The sequence below is a fragment of the Podarcis bocagei genome (assembly GCF_964188305.1).
Source record: "Podarcis bocagei genome assembly, chromosome: 10".
Lineage (NCBI taxonomy): Eukaryota > Metazoa > Chordata > Lepidosauria > Squamata > Lacertidae > Podarcis > Podarcis bocagei.
The window spans coordinates 21,863,144-21,886,964 of record NC_138135.1 but is presented as its reverse complement, the minus strand read 5'-3'; the positions used below and the strand labels follow the sequence as shown (position 1 = coordinate 21,886,964).

Genomic DNA, 23,821 nt, shown 5'->3' with positions numbered 1-23,821 from the left:
GGGTTTCAAACAATGGTGGTTGAGCCAGGAAGACCATGGTTATGGCGACGCTTGAGTGTGGACTCAGGGCCACATTGGCATGAAGAGATGCAGACCACACCCTCACCCCTTGGATTAAGAGATGGTGAATCCATCTGCAAGGGCATACTAGTTACTTGTGCCCACTTAGGGCTGCATACACACCATACATCTAAGGCACATGCCTTCCCCCAAAGAATCCTGGGATATGTAGTTTACCCTTTGCAGAGCACCAATTCCAAGCATCTTTAGCAAACTACAGTACCCAGAATCCTTTGGGGGAAGCCACGTGCTTTAAATATTTGGCGGTGTGTATGCCATGTCTGACTTTTCCCAAGAGATTTGCAAGTTGACTCCAGCATTCAGTTTCTGCATTACTCATAGCCTTCTGGTTGGTCACTATTCCAGTGTGTGTGGCCTGTCTTGGAGACACCTGATCTATTATTGAAACACCCCTCCCCACTCTTGTTGTGATTCTCTCTATAGCTGGGAACTCCTTGGAACGTTGGTCTTGCCTGATGAGTCGTTCTGTTGCTCATAAATAAACAAAATTACTGAAGTTCTCCTGACTCCCACTGCTCCTTGGGATTAGGCAGGCAGTGAATAACTGTCCCAACTCTGGGAAACAAGGTACTGCACTAGATAGGTGGGATTTCGGTTTGAACCAGCAGGGCTCTCCTTATGTGCTTAGTATGTGCTTTTAACATGCTTCTCTGCTAATATATGCACTTTAATATGCAACTTTGCCTAATAAATGCATCTTTGCACATTAATTTCACTAATGCCTGTATTTTTGGGTGCACTTTCCCCTAAAATATGCATTTTTCATTTGGAGAGCAGTGTCGCAAAATTCAGAGAAATGCAATTTTCAAAGCATGGCTGCATTTGGGTTGACGTGGCGGTTCAGGAAGTGGAAGTTATGCAAAGCAGACAAATGGTTCCTCCATCCCAGCCTGGATGTCATTTGTACAGCCTTTACCTCAGCACAAGGCATTTGGCAAGCACCCTCTCTTCTGTATTTCAAGGAACATTGAATTATATCTCTACAGGACATGATCACGCAATGCTGATGTAAAAAGCTCTGTGATGGTATAAATAAACGGCAGAAGCAAAGAGGAAAGGGGAGAATAACATTAGACAATATCAGATATTTTTATTCAGAGGCTTTTAAACATAGAAACTCCTGCATGTCGGCACCCTTGGAGTTATATTATTATACATTCCGCATGGATGATAGTGAACTAAGGTTTCCTCATTCTGAGCACAAACATCAAAAGAGATTCACAGCTATCCCAGGTAATAGAAATGTGCTTTTATGGGCTACTTTTCTCAACTTTGGCCGCGGAGCAGTGGGGGCAATAGGGGCTTTTGAGTTCAGAAAAAAAGGTGCATAATGTGAGGTGACAGAGGTTTGTAAAAATTATGCATTGTGTGAAGAAAGTGGATAGGAGTTTCTCTCCCTCTCTCATTAATGCTAGAACCTGGAGTATCCCTATGGAGCTGAAGGGCAGGAGATTCATGACAGACAGAAGTTTTCAAATGTCAGAAGTTGGCTGAACCTGTGAGTTCAGAGAGGCTTGTTTGGAGAAAGCTGGTGGTCATTTTCCCATCACTTAAGTCCAGAGTTTGTGGAGCAGAAGTGTGTGTGTGGGAACCGCATTCTATGCCTCACTGTGTGATTCTTGAGAGAAGTGACTGTTCCAGGCTTCCATTTATTTTCCTCCACTTCTTCAGTTTCCCCTTCAGCCTCCAACTCTGCACAGGAGAGTCCGGAACGATACTCAGATTACAGAAGACAAGAGTTCAGTCTCATCTCCATCTTTTCTGTACCAGAGTAGATAATGGCTTCGCCAGCAACACATAAAGCCTCTCCCACCATGCTGGGAACAATATTATGTTTTATTGCACACATCTCCCCATGCTCTAGGTAGCTTACAGCAATTAAAAATGCAAAACCAACCACAAAAGCGAAAACAGTTTAAACGACTCAGCGAAAACACTGGAGAAAAGAAAACCAATCAATAAAACCAATAAAACCAATCCTTTGAAAGTTGGTTTGCAATATCAACATGTCCCTGTTGCTCAAATGCTTTGCAAACTAAGCAGACTCTCTTTGACCTTCTTGCCTAAAGTGCATGAGAGAGGGACACTGGCAAACTGCTTTGGGGCTACTGTTGGAAAGGCCCTGCTCCTCATGTCAGATGTTCTAACTTTACATCATGGGGGAAAATATGTTTTAAAAACAAAGGTATTTGAGGATCAACTTAACTGGCAGTAAGGGGATACAAGAAAGGATGTTCTTTGAGGAACAGATCGTGAATAATGGCACTTAAGGACAGAGCAGAGAGACTTTGCAATTATTGCTTTTTATGAATAATTTAACATTCTAAACTTTTGAACAATAATGAATGGATTAATCCAACCTTGAAAATATGCCTGCAAAATGGAGCCAGTGTAGCATTCTACTTAAAGTGTTGGATTTTGATGGACGAGGGTTTCAACCCTCACTCATCCATGAAGCTACTGGGTGGCCTTGGGCCAATCACTACCTCTCAGCTTTGGCCATGGTGGGTAACCTCGGGCCCAGGACCCATGTGTGCCCCCCAGGCCTCACTCTCTGGCTTTCAACCCTCTCTCCAGGCCCCACCCCTCAACAGACCTGTTCCATGCTCTCCCTGAGTGCCTACAGAAGGCATTTTGGCCCCTGGGGCAAATTTCAAAATGGCACCCCTCCCTTTTGCCTCTGGGTCAACCCACAACTGACAAGTGCTTCTGGAAGGAAATGAGACATTAGGACTGAAAAACTTTGCCCACCCCTGACCCAGCCTGCTCCACGGAGAAATTGTGAGAATAAAATGGGGAGGAGATGGAACATGTATTCAGACCTCAGCTCCTTGGAAGAAGGGTGGAATTAATATGTAGTAATGTTTTTAAAAGATTTAATACCTATGCTAGTCATTGGTGGCTCACTGAGAGGTTGGGAGAAGGAGAAGGAGAAGCTCCTTCCCAACAGTCAGTCTGACATCAATACCAGGGAAGATTCTGGAGCAGATCATTAAGCAAATGAGGAGAAGATGGTGAAATGCAAACAGGGGACACAGAAAGGGCTGAACTCCTCAATGCCTTCTTTGCCTCAGTCTTCTCCGATAAAGAGAACAATGCCCGACCTGAAGAATTTGAAGCAAATGATTCAGCAAAGGAAACACAGCCCAGAATAACTAAGGAGATAGTACAAGAATACTTGGCTAGTTTAGATGTATTCAAGTCTCCAGGGCCAGATGAACTGCATCCAAGAGTATTAAAAGAACTGGCAGATGTGATCTCAGAACCACTGGCAGTCATCTTTGAGAATTCCTGGAGAACAGGCGAAGTCCCAGCAGACTGGAGGAAGGCAAATGTTGTCCCTATTTTCAAAAAGGGGAAAAGAGAGGACCCAAATAATTACCGCCCAGTCAGTCTGACATCAATACCAGGGAAGATTCTGGAGCAGATCATTAAGCAAACAGTTTGTGAGCACCTAGAAAGGAATGCTGTGATCACCAATAGTCAGCATGGATTTCTGAAAAATAAGTCATGTCAGACTAACCTGATCTCGTTTTTTGACAGAATTACAAGCCTGGTAGATGAAGGGAATGCAGTGGATATAGCCTACCTTGATTTCAGCAAGGCATTTGACAAGGTGCCCCATGATATTCTTGTAAAGAAGCTGGTAAAATGCGGTCTTGACTATGCTACCACTTAGTGGATTTGTAACTGGCTGACTGACCGAACCCAAAGGGTGCTCATCAATGGTTCCTCTTCATCCTGGAGAAGAGTGACTAGTGGGGTGCCACAGGGTTCTGTCTTGGGCCCGGTCTTTATCAAGGCATCTTTATCAACGACTTGGATGATGGACTCAAGGGCATCCTGATCAAATTTGCAGATGACACCAAACTGGGAGGGGTGGCTAACACCCCAGAGGACAGGATCACACTTCAAAACGACCTTGACAGATTAGAGAACTGGGCAGAAACAAACAAGATGAATTTTAACAGGGAGAAATGTAAAGTATTGCACTTGGGCAAAAAAAATGAGAGGCACAAATACAAGATGGGTGACACCTGGATTGAGAGCAGTACATGTGAAAAGGATCTAGGAGTCTTGGTTGACCACAAACTTGACATGAGCCAACAGTGTGACGCAGCAGCTAAAAAAGCCAATGCAATTCTGGGCTGCATCAATAGGAGTATAGCATCTAGATCAAGGGAAGTAATAGTGCCACTGTATTCTGCTCTGGTCAGACCTCACCTGGAGTACTGTGTCCAGTTCTGGGCACCACAGTTCAAGAAGGACACTGACAAACTGGAACGTGTCCAGAGGAGGGCAACCAAAATGGTCAAAGGCCTGGAAATGATGCCTTATGAGGAACGGCTAAGGGAGCTGGGCATGTTTAGCCTGGAGAAGAGGAGGTTAAGGGGTGATATGATAGCCATGTTCAAATATATAAAAGGATGTCACATAGAGGGAGAAAGGTTGTTTTCTGCTGCTCCAGAGAAGCGGACACGGAGCCATGGATCCAAACTACAAGAAAGAAGATTCCACCTAAACATTAGGAAGAACTTCCTGACAGTAAGAGCTGTTCGACAGTGGAATTTGCTGCCAAGGAGCGTGGTGGAGTCTCCTTCTTTGGAGGTCTTTAAGCAGAGGCTTGACAACCATATGTCAGGAGTGCTCTGATGGTGTTTCCTGCTTGGCAGAGGGTTGGACTCGATGGCCCTTGTGGTCTCTTCCAACTCTATGATTCTATGATTCTATGAATAGAGTAAACTCTCAACTTACCTGGGGGTTACATTCCAGGGATTGTGTCTAAAGACAAAATTGCATATACTCAAAACACATTGGGTGAAATGGTGGGTGGAATTGCCAGAGTCTTTTCCCCAAAAAGCCCACACCCTTTCATCTATATCTATATCTATATCTATATCTATATCTATATCTATATCTATATCTATATCTATATCTATATCTATATCTATATCTATATCTATATATCTATATCTATATCTATATCTATATCTATATCTATATCTATATCTATATCTATATCTATATCTATATCTATAGCATATATATCACATATATATGTGCCAAACATTTGAAACTGAATGTGCACAAGTTAAGTGTGTGCAATTTGCAGACTTACTGTATACGAAGGCTCTTCTGCTGGGCTGCAATTTGTACCACAATAAGAGAGCAGGCGACGCGGGTGGCACTGTGGGTTAAACCACAGAGCCTAGGACTTGCCAATCAGAAGGTCGGCGGTTCAAATCCCCACAACGGGGTGAGCTCCTGTTGCTCAGTCCCTGCTCCTGCCAACCTAGCAGTTCAAAAGCACGTCAAAGTGCAAGTAGATAAATAGGTACCGCTCCAGCGGGAAGGTAAACGGTGTTTCCGTGCGCTGCTCTGGTTCTCCAGAAGCGGCTTAGTCATGCTGGCCACATGACCCGGAAGCTGTATGCCGGCTCCCTTGGCCAGTAGAGCGAGATGAGCGCCGCAACCCCAGAGTCGGCCATGACTGGACCTAATGGTCAGGGCTCCCTTTACCTTTACCTTTAAGAGAGCAGGCAAGTGACTGGTTACAAGCCTGGAATCATCATGGGTTTAGTGGGTGTAGACAGCCCAGGTATAAAGCAGGAATGGATACCCTGCAGCCCTCCAGATGTGGTTAGACTCTATTCTCATCAAACCGAGCAAGAATGGCCAGTGGTCAGGGATGAGGGGAACTGTAGTCTGACAACATTTGGAGGTCCACAGATTAACCTGTTATAAAGGTTAATATCTCCTATGGCACTTCAGCTCAAAGCAATAGTTTAGGGGTCACCAACATGGCACCAAGTGTGCTCACCAGTTCTCAGTGAAATCTCCTCAAAAATCCATAACACACGAGAGACTGTTTGCTGTTCCTGTTTAGTTTCTGTTTGCACTGGCTCAGCCTCTCCTATCTTGAACATGCCCACATTTCACTCGATGTGAAAACTGGACAACTCCCCCCCCCCCGTTCTGAACAGAGAAGAGGTGCAAAGAACCGCATTGATGGGGTGGAGGTGTGCCCACACAATTTTGTATTTTTGGCTCTTTTCCTGCTCTTCAGGATGTAGTAGCCACTTTGTGTTATGCCACCCTCCCACAGCAGACGTTTTGTTGTCTGGAACCCATGACACTTTCTCAAAATCCAAAATGTGCCCACTAGCTCAAAGAGGTTGGCGACCCTTAACCTCTCTATCCTGGCAAATCATATCCTCTGCACCATCGTGCATTCCATTCAGCTGCGCGGCAAGAGCAATTCATACCCATTTAGCACCACCTGCCAAAGTTAAAGGTGCTTCATGCTAAACAGCTGGGAGCTTAATCCGTAGTCGCAAATCGGCAGTTTTTATATGGTGGCAATAACAATCCACACTCACGGTTCCTTAAGTGCCTAAGAACCTTGGCACTGCACGAAGCAAAGTGAAAGTTAACAGACCCGGTGCTTGCAGGCATTCTGCAGGCTGAATTCATACACAGAAGGCCACAGGGAAGGAATAGAAAAGTTAGAAGGAAAAACTTAAGTGGGAAAAGCCCTGGAAGAGAAAGACGGCAAGTTGTTTAATTTTAAAAATACACACAGAGGGAGTCTGTATCACATGTTGGGTTGAGCATTCCACACATAAGGAGCACCCAAGGAAAATGGATAGAGATGGGAAGCAGTGGTTGGGGCCATGAGGTGAAACATCAAACAAATCCTGAAGCATGGAGAGACTGAGTCAGAACATGAAGCGCAGAAAGGAAGATCATATTGTTGACCAGTGGAGAATAATTGGGGGAGCATTTAAGGAGGAAAGCTTTTAAGTACATCACAAACAGGGTCCCTTGAGAGCCAACGTTAAATCTGTGGAGAAGAGGAAGGCGATTCCTCTCAGGAGGTCACACAAGGAAGGGAATCTCCAAGGGGCAAAGTGATGCCTGCACATTGTCCTTGAGGATGTGGGATATGAAATCACTCAAAGGATGCAGAAAACGGCTTTTCCAATACGGCCTTTTCTTTCTTTCTTTCTTTCTTTCTTTCTTTCTTTCTTTCTTTCTTTCTTTCTTTCTTTCTTTCTTTCTTTCTTTCTTTCCTGATTGAAACCAATGGCAGAGATGTGAATGGCGCATTGGGTTCCGCAATGGAAATAAAATGGGGTAAAAATATATAAAAGTGCTAAAAAGAGTACGAGCAGTGTCAAAGTAGGTGAAAGGGCAGAGAGTGAGCAGCTGCAGGCCACAGTAAGGTTTTCTTCTCCACCTACACTGGAGCTTCAGAGACACTTCCAGTTAGTGAAGTATTTGGTCGCAGTCCATTGTGCTGAACGTCTGTGTCTTGTGTCGGCTGGGTCATCAGTTGGAAGCGCTGGCCAAAGGATAGGCAAAGATTACCAAAACAAAGACGATACAAACAACCTTAGCAAGAACAAGGGACAGAAATGGACACATCTTCCCTTGTGTTACACATCCTGAACTAGACTAATTCTACTATAGTGTTCTTGGGTCATGTAACAAATTCCATAGCTTGTTACAGTCAGAGGCGGATTTAGGGTAGAGCGAATGGTTTGCTGGCACAGGGTGCAGGGGCCAAGCAAATGCCTTCCTGCCTCCTTCCCAAAGTCTGGTTAGTGCTTGTCCAGCTTTGGGAAGAAGGGTTTTGGACCCTAACAGAGCCTCCCACCTCCTTCCCAAAGCCTGGTCCTCACTTACCTGACTTTGGGCTGGAGGGGGCATAAAATGTTGACCTTGCACGGGGTGCCATGTTACTAAGCTATAGACTCTTGAGATAGAGTAGGAAACATGGTACTCTTCAGATGTTTTGTCCATGCCAACTGGAGACAATTATAACCCACAGCATATGGGGGGGGGCACCAATTTGCCTACACCATGCTCTATCTGGTTAATAGATGGTGGTCAATATCAAAACTCAACTTTAGTGCATATTAGAAAGTTGAAAAACAAAGCAACAGAGACACTCCAATATCAATAAAGGTGAACATTTTGGAAGTGCCCATTGGGCTGAGGCCCTACTTTAACCAACTTAGGTTGAAGCCAGTGACAGAACATAGAGGTTGAACCTTCGATCTGATGCAGAAGCAAGTCACATAATTGGGATGCAGCACAGAAGATGAGGCAGAACACAAGGCGGGGATACAGAGCATGTGTAGCCAAAGTGGTGCCCTCCAAATGCTGCACCCAGAATCCCTGGCTATAGCCCATGCCGGCTAGGGATGATGGGAGTTGTAGTCCAGCAACATATGGAGGGCATCGTGTTGGCTACCCCAGTCTACAGCCCACACGCGGCAGGAGAAGTAGAGTTATGGGCACACCCATTGAGTGTTCCTGTGTGTGGGATCACAGGATCTCCATATTTCAGGTGCAACATTTGTGAAAGGCCTACATGTGCAAAGGTAATAACATGAAGTCCAACTTGTACAGTCAGCTGCACTCATTTTGAGGAAGATCAGACTTGCCCATGGTGAAGCATTCCTTAGTTACATCCAGAACAGATTACTGCAATGTACATGGGGGCTGCCTTTAAAGATTCTCTGTAAACTTCTGCTGGTTCAGAATATGGCACCAGGGGTTTGACAGGGTAGGTTGTCCTTCGGGGTACATAACACCTTTGTTTCACCAGCCTCTGGTTTGTTTCTGGAGCACAACTCAAGATGCTGATTATCACCTTTATAGCTATGGAGGTTTCGGACCTAGGATATCTAAAGGATTGTCTCCATCCATCCATCCATCCATCCATCCATCCATCCATCCATCCATCTATTTCTAACAGCATTCATCAGGCTGATCTCAGGGCAGAGTATAGTACCATCAATTCCAACCAAAACAATCCGGATAAAATAGCAAGTCCTTAAAACACAGCTTTCCTGCTACAAACTATGGTTTGCAGGGATGTCCTAACTGGATGGATCATGACCTTCTTGCTTGCCATGCCTGGATTTGAGACTCCCAAACTCAGAAGGTCTGCTGGACCCTTTTCCACCACCTAAATAAGGCAGGTTTTTCCCCCCAAGCAGGCATTTGACATGCCAGACCAGTGGAATTTTGGTGCAATGACCAGTTAAATTATTTTTATGTGCCTGCCTTTGCTTTTAATGGTTTCCTGTGCTGCTTTCCCTTTGATGGATGACTCGTCGTTGTTTCGAACACTGTATCTGCACTGGAAGAGGAGGGTGTAGACCCCTCCAACTTAATGAGTTAAATTTCATGCATGGAAGCCCAGCCATCCTATACAGTAGGTGAAGGTTTGCCCAGTCAATGGGGCAGGCAGCTGTGATCTTTCTCACACCACGGATTGGAAGAGCTTGCCCCCACTGTCTCAGCACTGTTATGCAGAGATGGTATTGAACAAGGCAGGGATGTGGTGCCTTCAGGAGAGAGGAAAAAGCCCTCGGTTTCCAAATCAGAAGGCAGATGAAATGCCTTTTCCTGGATGAGGTCTAGAAAGCATTTAGCCTAGCGTTCCTACCATTGGTGTGTGTGTGTGTGTGTGTGTGTGTGTGTGTGTGTGTGTGTGTACCTCTTTACATTTATGCTCAGTAGGACTGAAATGGCCTATAATCTTTCCTGTCTGTCAGAACCACTTTATTCTGCACCAACATCTAATTTCCCTCCAAGCCTCAGCTCCGTTACAAACTAATCCAGGATCATTGCAGACAAGAGGCCACAACATCGCACGCAAATCTCCCTGCTGCCACCTGCTGTTTGCTGCCACGATGGAGAATCCAGCGAAGAATGGAGGGAGGAAAGCGGGCATTGATTGTAGGCTGCCTTCCTGTAAAAATAGCATCCCGCCGTGCTGTGTAGGAGGGTCAGAGTGCACAGGGGAAAGAAGGATCCCACACTTCTCATTCTAAGTGTTTTACCTGAGCAAAATGCACAGATATTGTCAGGGAACTGCCATCGGGCTCGGGGGGGGGGGAGAGGGGAAAAGCCGGATGGATTACAGAAAGCCCCCAAAGATCGTGGGAAGCAGCACTTCATAAGCGGAGGAAGGAAGCCACGCCTCTAGTGGGGAGGAGATGCGGGGCTCGGAGGAGGCGAGGCGGTGCCAGGACACCTTGCCTGGGCAAAGCGGGGAGGAGAGAGGTCCCCCGTTACCAACACCCTCCTTGCGCAGTAAGGTTTCGCGCCGAGAGGTAAGGCGCAGACTGGGCGTCAAGAAACTACTTTGCTGGGGAAGGTTTAAAGACTGCCCACTCACGGATTCTGCCAGTGAATGAGCCAGCCACAGGAGAGTGGCGCTCTGAAGAAGAAGAAGAAGAGTTTGGATTTGATATCCCACCATTCACTCCCTTTAAGGAGTCTCAAAGCGGCTAACATTCTCCTTTCCCTTCCTCCCCCACAACAAACACTCTGTGAGGTGAGTGGGGCTGAGAGACTTCAGAGAAGTGTGACTAGCCCAAGGTCACCCAGCAGCTGCATGTGGAGGAGTGGAGACACAAACCCGGTTCCCCAGATTACGAGACTACCGCTCTTAACCACTACACCACACTGGCTCTCCAAATCTCTGGACAGATAAAGTTTATTTTGGCATCAAAAGCAAGGCTTCACAGCCGAGCAGGGAGGTATTTGCCTGCTTGCTCTCGAGCAACCCCTTGGAACCCTAACAGATATGAACCTTTAAAAAAATCCTTTTTCAACTGGCCTTTTAAGAGAGGTGTGTGTGTGTTTGTGTGTGTGTATTCCAGTCTGCATCTGTAATGGGTTTGAAATTATCATTGTTGATATTTTTTTACTGTTAAATAACTCTTGAGATATTTCACTGGAAGGGACTCCTTTAATGAATGAATGATGCAGAAAGAGGACATCAAATAAGGATTTGGAATAATTCCATACAATACCTTTCCCATCACAAGGAATAGCCTACTCTTTTGCCCCCACGATTTCCCCTGCATTTCATCTCATGCGCATCCCTGAATATGACGCATGATATTAATTTTTGGCTTTTAAGTCACTTGTAGGCCCGGCCCTACCATTAGGCAGAGTGAGGCAGCTCACTCAGGTGGTGGGTGCTGGGGGGCAGCAGCAATGCCAAGATATTGGCCTCCCCTGTGTCCCCCTAAGGTAGTTTGCTGCCCTCAGCTGCAATGGAAGAGGCAGTCATGTTAAGAGTGCTAAGAATTGTGCCAGAATTGGAGAGGGAGGGCATTTTACCTTTTGCTTCAGGCAGCAAAATGTTGTGGGCCGGCCCTGATTGCTTGTGCCTCTGCAGTCATATTGTTTAAAATTTGCCCAGGACACACTTTGTACTTGTCAACTATTATTTTATTTTTGGCCTCTGCCAATCCTTTGCCCTTCAACAGAAATTATATTCTAAGCACAACCATGAAAACCTCCCTCAATTTACTCCTCATCTGCTTTTTATCACCAATTAATTGAGGGTGCTAATTTGGGCTTAACTTTGGATTTCATGGTTTTAACCTTGTTGCAAAATATAGTTTCTGCATTGCACACAATAAGCCAAGGAATTTTTCCTCTTGTTTTCCTCCTAGGAGTCAGTTCATTTGTTATCTGGATCCCGACTTTGAACGCAGCATGAGATCAATAACGCGTCCCATAGTTGTGCAGATGTTCTTCTAACTAAAGAAGTGAAGCTTGCTTGGCCTGGATTTGGAAGTATGCAGTGCTCAATAATTCCTGGCTTATCCTGTCCTTCACAAACACAACACAACCCTGTTCCCTTCAAAGAACACTGACCAAGCTGTGGCAGAAATGGGACTGGCACTCTGGCCACAGGAAGAGAAGAGGGAAATTTCTCTCTCCTTTCATCTTGTGGCCAAAGAAAAATACTGCTTGTCCTTTGGAGATGTAGTTTTCCCAAGGACTAGAGCAGGCATAGGCAAACTTGGCCCTCCAGCTGTTTTGGGACTACAACTCCCATCATCCCTAGCTAACAGGACCAGTGGTCAGGGATGATGGGAATTGTAGTCCCAAAACAGCTGGAGGGCCGAGTTTGCCTGTGCCTGGACTAGAGGATCCTCCAGCTGTCCTTTGTACTATACATTCATTGGGATTTGTGCTGCTGATGCTATCTGGGGGGGGGGGTGTCATATGGGACCCCTGCTTTCTACACTGTTTGCACATGCAGATATTGGAGGGGGGTGGCTGTCACACTGCTTCATTTACAGCCACTGCATATCCTGTAATCTTCAGCTGAAATCCAATAATTTTGGCCCCACTTTTGCATCACTATAGCACCTCTGCACAGCAATCCTGTGGTAGCATTGGGGAAACATCGCAGAACAAAACTCAAGCAGAATAAACCCACCATTAACGCACTATTATTGTGTCAAGAACAAATTGCAGAAGACACTAGTAAAAGCACACCAAGCTGGAGGGGCCCTAACACTTGGAAAATAAGCCAACCTATTTCCCAACCTATTTCCATTAACCTGGAAAAGTAGATGGACTCCCCACCGCAAACCAACCTGACATGAGTTAGAGCAGTGTTTCCCAAACTTGGATCTCCAGATGTTCTTGGACTACAACTCCCATCACACCTAGCTAGCAAGAGCAGTGGTAAGGGATGATGGGAATTGTAGTCCAAAAGCAGCTGGAGACCCAAGTTTGGGAAACACTGAGTTAGAGTGAGGAGTGACTCACCTCTACTACCGCTTGCAGCAGGACAGCAAGCAGCAACACATGAACTTGCAGCAGGGATAGGGGGAAAATTTGTTTGGTTTGCATTTTAACTAATTTGCACCTCTTGAGGCTATAACGGAAACACAGCTAGCCTTCAAAATGTGCCGTCCTCTCCAATTTGTGATGCAGCCCTTCAGCCAAAAAGTGTGCACAGAAATGCACAAATTAGTGAAAAGTAGCATACCAAAATTGCATAGTATTAGGGGAAAGCCACTTGCAAAAATTGGACAAAACTGCATACAAAAATGTACATATTGAGAGAAATGCACACAAAAATGCAGATTTAAAAACAAACAAACCACCAATTGGGGCAAACTGAATTTAAGGTCAGAAAAATGAAAAACGCAGGAGAAACTGAACTTGACAGCTTCGCCCGTCCCTACCTTGTGAAATTGACTTTGATAGGGAAGGATTGTTTATGATCAGGCTCAGTTCTATATTTCATCCTGAACACAACTGTGAGAGTCATGCAATAAATGAGCACATCCTCTCCAACTTTCCTCTGATTAAAATAGGGACATTCTATTCTACATCAGTGTCTGTCCCTCCCCGCCAAACCCCTCTATATACAGTAGTACCTCGGGTTACAGACACTTCAAGTTACAGATGCTTCAAGTTACAGACTCCGCTAACCCAGAAATAGTACCTCGGGTGAAGAACTTTGCTTCAGGATGAGAACAGAAATCACGCCACGGCAGCGGGAGGCCCCATTAGCTAAAGTGGTACCTCAGGTTAAGAACAGTTTCAGATTAAGAACAGACCTCCGGAACGAATTAAGTTCTTAACCCGAGGTACCACTGTACTTGGACTGCTAATAGAATATGGGGAAAGACTGGGTCTGGCTAAGATGCCCCAACAGCTGTTGCCAAGAGGAGTATGTAACAATACCCTACCAGCAACTGTCTTGGTTATATGCAGGAGCCTTAGGTGATATATGGTAAAACTGCAAGGCATCAGAGGAGGCACCCATGCCAGATGTTTACAAGGTGGCACTTTGGCACCAGCAACGTAGTCTCCATGGTCAGCAGCTATAAGCTCCCTTTGGCATCTGTGTAAGCTGGGCTCTCTTAGGCCCCTCCTGCCACCACCATCACCATACTCTGATGTGTGAGCGGTACTGGCTGGCAGAGCTGAGGAGTGCAGCAGCAGCAGCAACTGGTGCTCCTCCTCCTCCTTCTCCTCCTCTTCCTCCTCCTCCTCCCCTTGCTGCAGGTCCCACTGTGCTACCATGAAGGGCCAGGCTGCCTCCTCCCCCTCCCCCCCGGCCCCACCCTTCCTCGCTCCCTTTCCCTGCTTGCAGAATTCAGGATTCTGCGTGACATAAGGAGAAGCTGTGATGGCTTAAGGGTTTTCATGATGGTCCCACCGTTTTCAGGGCAGTTGGAGACTATGCGAACATGGATCCAGAAGCAGTTGCTTGTCTGAAAACTGTAAGAGCAAGGAGCTGCCTTTTTCTTTTTTTTGCTTTGTTTCTCCCGAGCCTAAAAAAGCTATTTTTAAAGTACCAATAACCTTGAAGCTAACTAGTTCCCCTCTTTGTGAAAGCATGAAATTTTGACTTGAGGTGCTAGTTTGAAAAATAATGCTCTATCTGTTCTCCAGGGGATTTGTATTCAAGCCTATCTTTGTTAGGATCAAGCAGATTTATTTCATTATCCAGGCAGTCTGCTGGAAAGGCCACAAGCCTGATTAACCCCAACCCTTTGCCTATCTTTCTTCCAGACACACTTATTTATTGTCCTCACATAAGATCAGCCTGACCTCACCAACTAGCCTCAGCCCTGCAGTAATAGTGTTTTTGCTCTGATATGGACCAAATTATGCAAAATGAATAGGGAGAACTGTACAAAGAGAGAAGAGCAATTCCTATCAAAGCCTCTTTCAACTGCACAGAGCGATCTTCTCCCTATTTCTTCTAATGTCTGGGCACAATAAATGGAGGTATTGCATTGCTGTAACTATTCAGCTCCACAGGACAGGTGCAAAGAGTCCAAGGAAGCTTTCTCTTTGGAGGGCAGCAGCTGCCTTTCGGTTGAATGGGTCTCCGATTAGATTTACAGCTAGGAAGGATTCTTCTCACAGTTGACTGCTTTCCTCCATTTTCCTCTGTATTCTTCAGCTTTGGCTCATACCTCGTTTCTGTTCCCTAGTTGGGATTCCCCAGAGCTACTTCCAGGGCTGATTTTAGGGAGATTTTCTGGGGGGAAACAATATGCCCTCAGCCAACCCCCTCCTCCTCTCTTGGAAACCACCGTCCACTTCCTTGCCCTCGCCGTCTGTGCCCAATCGACACAATCTACATGCAGGTGCAATCTCAGATTGCTTGGGAAGGACCCAGGAGAGGAGAGGACATAGACAGCTGTGGGAAGACCTTCAGTCTTCACAAATGGCCTCATAGGGACAAGACCAACCGAAAAAGAGTTGCTGTCCTCATCAGGCCTCCTGTGCAGACCTTGTTTTTCTAACGAAGAGTTAACTTCATCTACTTTGTGTGATTTACTGCTGGCTCGCTCATGACACCCTGACTGCTTTCCTAACCAAGATGTACTTGTGGAACATTTTGGTTTCAGTTTGGAGACACTGTCAGACAATGGCCACCTTGCATCTGCTTTACTATCGCTAATCTCTTTTCCCTTTGTAGTTTTGGAGGTGTTGGGGGGGGAGGGCAAAACTCAGGAGCTGAATATCTAGTTTGCCTGCTGAATGTCCCCAGTTCAATTTCTGGCACCCCAATCAAAATAGCCCCTGCTGCAGGGATGAAGGAGAAATATGATTCAGTCTGTCAAGTTAAGCCAAATTAACCATAAGTAACATAAAGGTAAAGGTGACTGACTCTGGGGTTGCAACGCTCATCTCGCTTTATTGGCTGAGGGAGCCGGTGTACAGCTTCTGGCTCATGTGGCCAGCATGACTATGCCGCTTCTGGTGAACCAGAGCAGCACACGGAAACGCTGTTTACCTTCCTGCTGGAGCGGTACCTATTTATCTACTTGCACTTTGAGGTGCTTTTGAACTGCTAGGTTGGCAGGAGCTGGGACTGAGCAATGGGAGCTCACCCCGTCACGGGGATTCGAACCGCCGACCTTCTGATCAGCAAGTCCTAGGCTCTGTGGTTTAACCCACAGCACCACATAACCCCCTGGCTAAATTTGGCATAAACAAAGGACTGATTGGAACCTGGTTTTGTATCAACAGTCTCTCCCTACAACCACCACCTCACATGTGAATGCAAGATGCAGCATTTGAGGAAATATATGGATCTTGACACTATTGTGTTTGGAATTCATCTCTCCCCTCGGCTGGTGAAAGGTAAATCAAAGTTAAGCAGAATTGTATTAAATTATCCTCTCAGCAGGATGTTGATGATGGAGTCAAGATGAAGGTGTCTAAATTTCGGGACAGTGTCTTTGAATCCTGAAAATTGGTTTGGTTTTTGGTTTTTTATATATATAATAATTACTGGAGAGTTTGATATGAGAGGCAAGAATACCATTTCATCATTACCCTGGGAGAAAGGAGTACCAAAAGCCCCACAAGACACCAAGAAAACTATGTAACAGTTATCAAGTCTTCATTCTTTTTCTTGGATTGCCTGACGTTGTACCCTAAAATGTGTAAAGGTTACCTAAACCTAGAATTTCCCTGAAATATTCTCAAAGTCAGATTTGTAATGGAAATGGAACGTAATACAAATGGTGATGTAAAAAAAGAGAGGGAAGATTACTTTTAACCAGGGTTGGGGGATCTTTTTCAGCTTGAGGGCCAAATTCTTTCATCGGCAACATTCTGGGGGCTGCAAAGCGGGGGGGGGGGGGATAGAGGCAAAAGTGAGTAGAACAGCAGATGCAGCCTACATTGCAGCCACACAGAATTCAGAGATGCTCACATCCTTCCTTTACATCCCCACTCCATCTAGATGAGCAAGAAGCATGATCAGAGTTCAAGAACAAATTCCAGCCACGCAAAAATGCTCAAGGGCAGCACAGAGCAGGGTTCGTGAGGCATGTGGCCCACAGAGTGGGTGTGGCCTGGGAAGAGTCCTGAGGACCAGATAGACAGGCTTGAAGGGCTGCATTTGGTTCCAAGGCCTGCGGTTCCCCACCCCTCTTGGAGTAACTGGATGTAAGAAGGGGTTGATTTCCTTCATAAGCACAAATCACCCCATGGATGAGCTAATCGCAGGTGCAGGGTCAGTCAATCTGGTTGTTATGGTGATGGCCCAGTGCCCCAACTATATCTGTGATTAATGTATGCCAGTTTCCAGGAGTCTGCAGTTGTCTATCTGTTAGTCCGTGTTACTTATCCGGTATTGCGTCTTGAATTGCTGGACGTATTTAGAGTAATATTTGTACATCTCTGTATAAATCTGCATCTGCAGAAGCCTACAAGCTGTATCTATATCTATATCTATATCTATATCTATATCTATATCTATATCTATATCTATATCTATATCTATATCTGAGCATCTTGAGAGATGAATGCAGGGTCTGCATTGGCTTATGTGTGGAGAGGCAGTCCTTGAGGTATTGGAATCATGAGCCCCATAAGGCTTTACAGGTTAAAACCAGCACCTTGAGTCACAGAATCATAGACTTGTAGAGTTATAAGGTGCCCCGAGGGTCATCTAGTCCAACCTCCTGCAATGCAGAAATCTCATCTAAAGCATCCATGACAGGTGGCCATCTAACCTCTGCTTAAAAACCTCTAAGGAAGGGGAGTCCACCACCTTTCACGGAAGTCTGACCTACTGTCGAACAGAAACTATTGAGAAGCCAGAGCAGTCATGCCAGAATTGGTGTTCTATGTTCAGACTACCTTGTCTTGGTCAACAATTTGTCCAGTTGCAGTATCTGAACTGTCTTCAGGTACAGCCCAACATAGAGGTTATCTGAGTGTGGGCAACAGAAGCTGTCCTATCCAGATAGGGGTACTGAAGCTGATGGAATGCACTCTGTGTTGCAGAGGCCACTTGGGCCTCAAGCAACAATAATGGATTGAGAACTACCCACAAGCCATGTACCTTCCCCTTCAGGGGGAGGTCAACCCTATCTAGAAGAGGTTGACCCCACCTATGCAATCAAAGAAACCACTCACTAACAGTGCCTCATTCTTATGTGGGTCGAGCTTCAGTTTACTGGCTCTCCTCTAGTCCATTGCTGAGAGAAGACATTGATCTAGCACATTCACTGCCTCACCTGCAGATGTGAAGAAGAATTAGAGCTGTGTGTCATCAGCAAATTGCTGACAGCATACTCCAAAACTCCAGATGACGCTGCTCAGCAGTTTCATGTGGATGCTTTAACCAAATGTGTGTATACCTGGCCATACTGAGTTAATTTATTGGCCCATCTGCCTCCATTCCTGTAGCTAGCAGGTTGTGGTTTTCCAAGGTCTCAAACAGACATCTTTCCTGGTCCTGCCACTTTTAAACACCGAGGCAAGGATTTTTAAAGGAAAAGGAAAAAAGCTTCCAAAATCTGAGATCCTCTGGATAAGGAATTCTGTCTTTGATTTACTAAATTCGATGTGTGCACAGTACAAAGATGGAAGTACAAAATATATAGGCTGAGCATCATTTCCTCCAACAACAAATGAATTTCCGTTGAGTTCTGGGCCATTCAGAGTATATGAGCCAAGCCTGATGAAGGTTACGAAATGATGTCTATCAGCCTGCAACAGAGTGCAATCAGTAGCCTAAAGGTCAGACATTCATAACACATACAATCCCCTGAGCCACTTAATCCTCCAAGAAGGAAGGGCTTTCTATTGGATAACGGAAGGTCTTTGCCAAAATCAGAAAGAAGCTTAAAGAATAGCTTTGAGGATATGAAGAGGGATGATAGATGATGAGGATAAAATGTGTCTGAGAAGGTCTGAGTCCAAAGAGCCATGCTGCATTATCAGCACATGTTTATCTGAACTTTCTAGGCTGCAAAAGCTAGTGTAAGGTAATGGCTGAAAGTTGTTGTTCTAACAACAAATCTTAAGATCAATTCTCACTCTCACTGTGAACTCACACAATAACCTTATTATTTCGTACCAACCACGCTATCTGCAATACGTGTACAATAATATTGATCTACCTTAAAGGGTTGTAAATATTTCAGAGACGTTATTATCACTGTAATATCACAATCAATGGGAAGCTCTTTGAAAGCTGAGAAAGAACCGTAGAAACCTAAAGTCAATTTGTTGCAATATGAATCTGCTGCACAACTGAACTCGTTGAAGTTGAGTTCAGTTGCAGTTGTCTGCAAAGGTCAGGTGTCTAGCTACCAGTGAGAGGGCATTTTCTGGGGTTGTATTCCAACTATGGAACTCCCTCCCCAAAGAGATCTGCCTGACACTTTCATTATGATCCTTTAGGCTGGGAATGAGGACCTAAGGCCCTCCAGATAACATTGGACTTTCATGAGCCCCAGGTAGCATGGGCAGAGGTCAGGGACAATGGGAGTCAGATTCCAAAAACATCTTGATGGCCACAGGTCCCCCATTCTTGCTCTAGATGCCAGGCAAAGTCTGTCCTGTTCAGGCAGAACTTCTGGAAGTTCGTGGCTGCTGCTTTCATTGTTATTTATTACACTATGCTTCCAGATTTGATGTCCTTGTTTCCCTGGTTTGCTCTGTGGTTTGAGCTTGGTGTTTCTGCTGGATTTCTTAATTGCTGCTTTTAAGAATAAATAAATGCTTTTATCCTGCTTTTTGCTTTTATTTTGCAATGGTTGTTTTGTTTTTATGAAAATGTGTTTATGCTATTTTGCTCAACCTCCTTGAAAGGCATGTGTTTGACAGAAAGGGAGCACATAAAGCCCATAAATAGACATATAGCATTTCCATACTGTCCAACAACAAATACATCATGCTGAGTTTGCTGGTGGCGTGTCTCTGCACCTGAGTCACTGCTGTGGTGAAATGGCTGGTTATTTTTTTGTTTGTTTGTTTTGCTCCAGTGAGGTCCTCACTCAACACCGAGGGAAGTAGCGATACAATTTGCCCTTACCTGTTGGATCGTTCCCTTTGCAGTGAAGAAGAAGTACAGCATATATCCTGGGATCAAGATCATAGATGACAAAGCCATGCTCCAGCCAATCCCTTGGCCCCAAGCAGGATAAACGTATTTCCCTAGACTCAGGGGAGTCATTTCAAACACACTGAAGAAGAAAACTCCCTGAACAAAGAGAAGAAGAAAATGTTGCAGCTCAGCAACAGCACAGAAAGCAACAGATTTGTTTGAGGATTCTGACCTTTCTTCTAGACCAGACTATGCCAACCTGATGTTTTGAACTACAACTGTCATCAGAGGTAGTCCAAAATGTCTAAAGGGCACCAACGTAGCAAAAACCGGTCTAGACTCTCCATAGATGACTTCTCCGCTGCCCTCAGCCCAGGGAGCTACTCTTAACACGCCCCAGGGGTGGCTATGTAATAGAACCCATTCAATCTCCTTTCAGTGTAACTTGTGCAGTTCATTAAACAAGTTCACAGAGGATAGGAAAATTAGTAGTCACATTTCAGATGTAGACAAAGGACCAGCTAGCTTTCTCTAAAGGCTAAGGCCCCCTTCCCACACCCCATAGTTCCTAGCCAGTTCAATCACTGCTGCAGCTGTTGTTGTTTTAAAAGGAAACACAAATGAAGGACTAATGACACCGGCACTTACTATCTTGTCTAGTTTGACCCTTTAAAAAGAGACCACAGACCTGGAAATGAGATTCTTAGGTTTGACCATCTTACCAAGCAGACAAGTGGAGTGAAGAAGGCCCAGCAGATCTTCCACCATGCACAGGGCTTATAACCAATCATCTCTTCAATGTTACCATAAAATCTATTCACACCTGAAATCAGAAATATCTGTTAAGTGGATGGAGTGAGAGGTGTACTTTGGATTCAGATGAATCCCTAAGGTGATTGTTGCCACTTTTGGTGGTACAGAAATTGTGTGTGCAGACAGACAGTCAGGCGAACAAGCTGGCCCAGCAGAAAGTGCCATGGAAACCCAATCCTGACCCTGATGGAGTTTGCAAAGAGGGGTCAGCTTGCACTTACTTACCATAACACCAAGAGATGGAGATGGTCTCGAAGAAGACAAGGAAGAGCAGGCACATGCCACTGGCTGAGTAATAATCAAACAGCTTGAAAACATAGATGCCACCCTGTGGGGACACAATACGAGCCCTTAATGCACTTAGAGAGCAAGCAAAGCAAATGAAATTATAAGAATTTCATTTGAAGGGAGGTTTTTGCCTGGAGCTTCACAATACTGTCTCATGTGCAGGTTTGACGGTTAAGAACAACACTGCAGGACAGAAGTTGTGCATGTTTTCCTTTCATTTCTTTAAAAATGGAAATACTAGGCTTGTATTGCAAAATAGGAGAGCAATCAGGGCTGGGAACTCACCATGTGAGAAGGATGCCCCCAACACTGACTCCCTTGCAATGATCTTGATGAAAACCCATCCCCAAGCTGCTGTTGCTGCTGCTGCTGTTGCTGCTGCTGCTGCTGCTGCTGCTGCTGCTGCTGCTTCTTCTTCTTCTTCTTCTTCTTCTTCTTCTTCTTATTATTATTATTATTATTATTATTATTATTATTATTATTATTATTTCCATACTGCCCTATACCCACAGAAGCATGCTATGGGGAAGAAAGGGTGGAATCCCTCACTCCTTCTATGGCATGGTCTTGATCCTTGATCTAGGCTCTCCCTAGACATGCCATTTTGTCTGAAAAAATGAAACCCATGAAATGCAACCACACATTTCTGGTATCTTCCAGGTTTACTCCAGTCATCATGGATTTCCACAAAGACCTCTGGGATGGTAGTTTGACCAGGGTAGTGAGATTATAGGGCTGCCCACTAGCCCGAAGAAAAGGCCTATGTCTACTCTTTTACAGACATAGGCTATGCACTGCTCTTTTCCAGCGTTTTCTACATGATTACGGTATTTACTGGGATGGAGAGCTAGATACCCACTCTTTTTGCAGGGTCTTTGGCTGAACCCCTCAATCCTCCTTTCCAATTGTATCTTTATATGTTGCTGTGACTGCAGTTGTCCCAATCAATCCCTCATGACCTTTGCTTTTCTCTTCCTCTCTCTGTTTTCTCCATTGCACTGCACTGGGAGGCTGCATGTCCTGCCTCCCAACAGTAACACTGAAGCAAGCGGGAGACCAACCTGGCCCTACCATTTACCAAAGAAAGGATACCAGCAGGGAGCTTCATCTCCCTCTCCCTGCCAGAAAGAGCACTGTGCTCTGACTGCCTGGTGCTGTGGAACCCTATGTAGAAGCAATGATGAAAGCACACTCTGTCCCCATCCAAGAGTCAAAGAACAGGAGCCACCAGATGCTATTCAAGCAAGAGCTCCAGATCAGAAGGATCACCCTGACTTGAAATGGATAACAGTTGCCTACTTAGAGCTCCCCACTTTGTTTGGGCCTTGAATAACAGATCTGTCATCAAAAAGAGACTTAGAATACTGGATCCACACCTGAATAAGCGCTGAAACTAAGAGATCATCAGCATCTAATAGTAAAAGGGTATGCACCATTTTTAATACCTGGGTGATGTTGGAGAATCCAATGAGGTAAGAGATGAAACACACCACTGCAATAAAGATTTTCTTCCTTGCTCTCAGCACATGTGGAAACTCATCCATCAGGGCTGTGATGAAGCCTTCCACTGTGCAAAACTGCAGGAAGAAATGAATAGGAATACATCAGCAACCTCCTTGTTGAATCTGTATCTCCTTAGCTTTTCACATCAGCCTTTGAATCCACACAGTAGCTTGGTTCAGGAATAACGTCAAACCATGGTTTGATGCTATTAGAAAGAACGTTCAAAGGGCCACAAATTTGTATGCTCCCCTTCTTTTCTCCTTCCATTACATGTTCATGGCAATTCCCTTCCTTGCCTCCTGGTTTAAAGCAAACCTTGTTACACACCCAGGGCAGAGAGGGAGGGGTTATTGTTTGGTGGGGTATTTTTATTCTTGTTTTTATTACCTATTTTGTGTTTATATCTTGTATTTTTATGTTGTAGAACCACAAATGGTGGTATACAAATTTAATTAAAAAATAGCAAACTATAATTTGACTGAGGAGAATTTAGGAAACCTGCATTTTATTTTTATTTACTTATATGGAGATTTCTACCCTACACTTCTAGCATCTTTGCACCACTCAGGACAAGCCAATAAGAATTTTAAAATCACATTGTCTTAAAATGTATAAAAAATATATTATAAATACAATAATTTTTAAATACACAACATTAAAAATACAGTGGTGATCCAATGTTAGTCATGCACAGAGCAGACCCATTGAACTCAATGGGCTTAAGTAACTTCATTGATTTCAGTGGGTCTGCTCTAACTTGGGGTTCGTCCACACTGTCACATGATATCTAGTCACAGGCCCAAGAGGCTTTAGTTTTGTCTCACCACTTTCTCTGGGAAAATCTACTTTTACTGCCGAATTGGAACAAAATGTCTGTGAGATAAATTAGCCTCGTATAGCCAACATGCTTAGGTCTAATTGAAGCATGAAGGGGTTAAGACCACAGAATAAACTTTCCTGCCAGGCTTAGCTAGGTCACTTCCCCTCACCGTGGGAGGGTCACCAAATACTTTGTTCTCTCCGGTTCCACCATTACCAGTAAGGAAATCTAAGATGGATGCTCCAAGCTTAGACTGTATGCTTAAAGAAAGTTGTTTTTGTGTTTCTATACAAATAATTTAGAAATTTTTACCATTTTGGAACCTAAGTTATACTGCCTGTCTTTTCTTGCTGCTGTATGGGAAAGCACATGAATCTGACATTTGAACAGTTTGTAAGTAAACCATTTTTAACCTACAAAATGTAGGTTACCACCTATATTTAACCACCTATATTTCCATGCTTACTTTGTTGCATGTTTTGTAATTTTAAATCTCTGCTGGGGCTCTGTCACCAAAGAGTGCTTCTCCCAAAACTGAACCTAGACATCCAGGGAATTCTCCTTTTATTTTACCTACATTTCCCCTTTTATCAAACACACCAACATCAATCCGCAGAAAACATTCCTTCTGATTCAGCGGTACATAGCAGATTTTCCCAGGG

The 23,821-nt window shown here is 44.7% G+C and overlaps 1 protein-coding gene across 1 annotated transcript in view; it reads right to left on the bottom strand.

The window, feature by feature from the left end:
• Window positions 1-6,570: 6,570 nt before the first annotated feature.
• Window positions 6,571-23,821, bottom strand: part of LOC308595642 (sodium- and chloride-dependent GABA transporter 1-like) — a 37,277-nt gene continuing 20,026 nt past the window's right edge. Inside the window, exons 10-14 of the mRNA XM_081210173.1 lie at window positions 22,282-22,413; window positions 20,774-20,876; window positions 20,458-20,558; window positions 19,724-19,891; window positions 6,571-7,426 (exon numbers count right to left, since the gene is read on the bottom strand). Of these exons, the coding sequence (XP_081066299.1) occupies window positions 7,322-7,426; window positions 19,724-19,891; window positions 20,458-20,558; window positions 20,774-20,876; window positions 22,282-22,413 (609 nt within the window). The 3' untranslated portion in view covers window positions 6,571-7,321. The remainder of the gene's footprint in view (window positions 7,427-19,723; window positions 19,892-20,457; window positions 20,559-20,773; window positions 20,877-22,281; window positions 22,414-23,821) is intronic.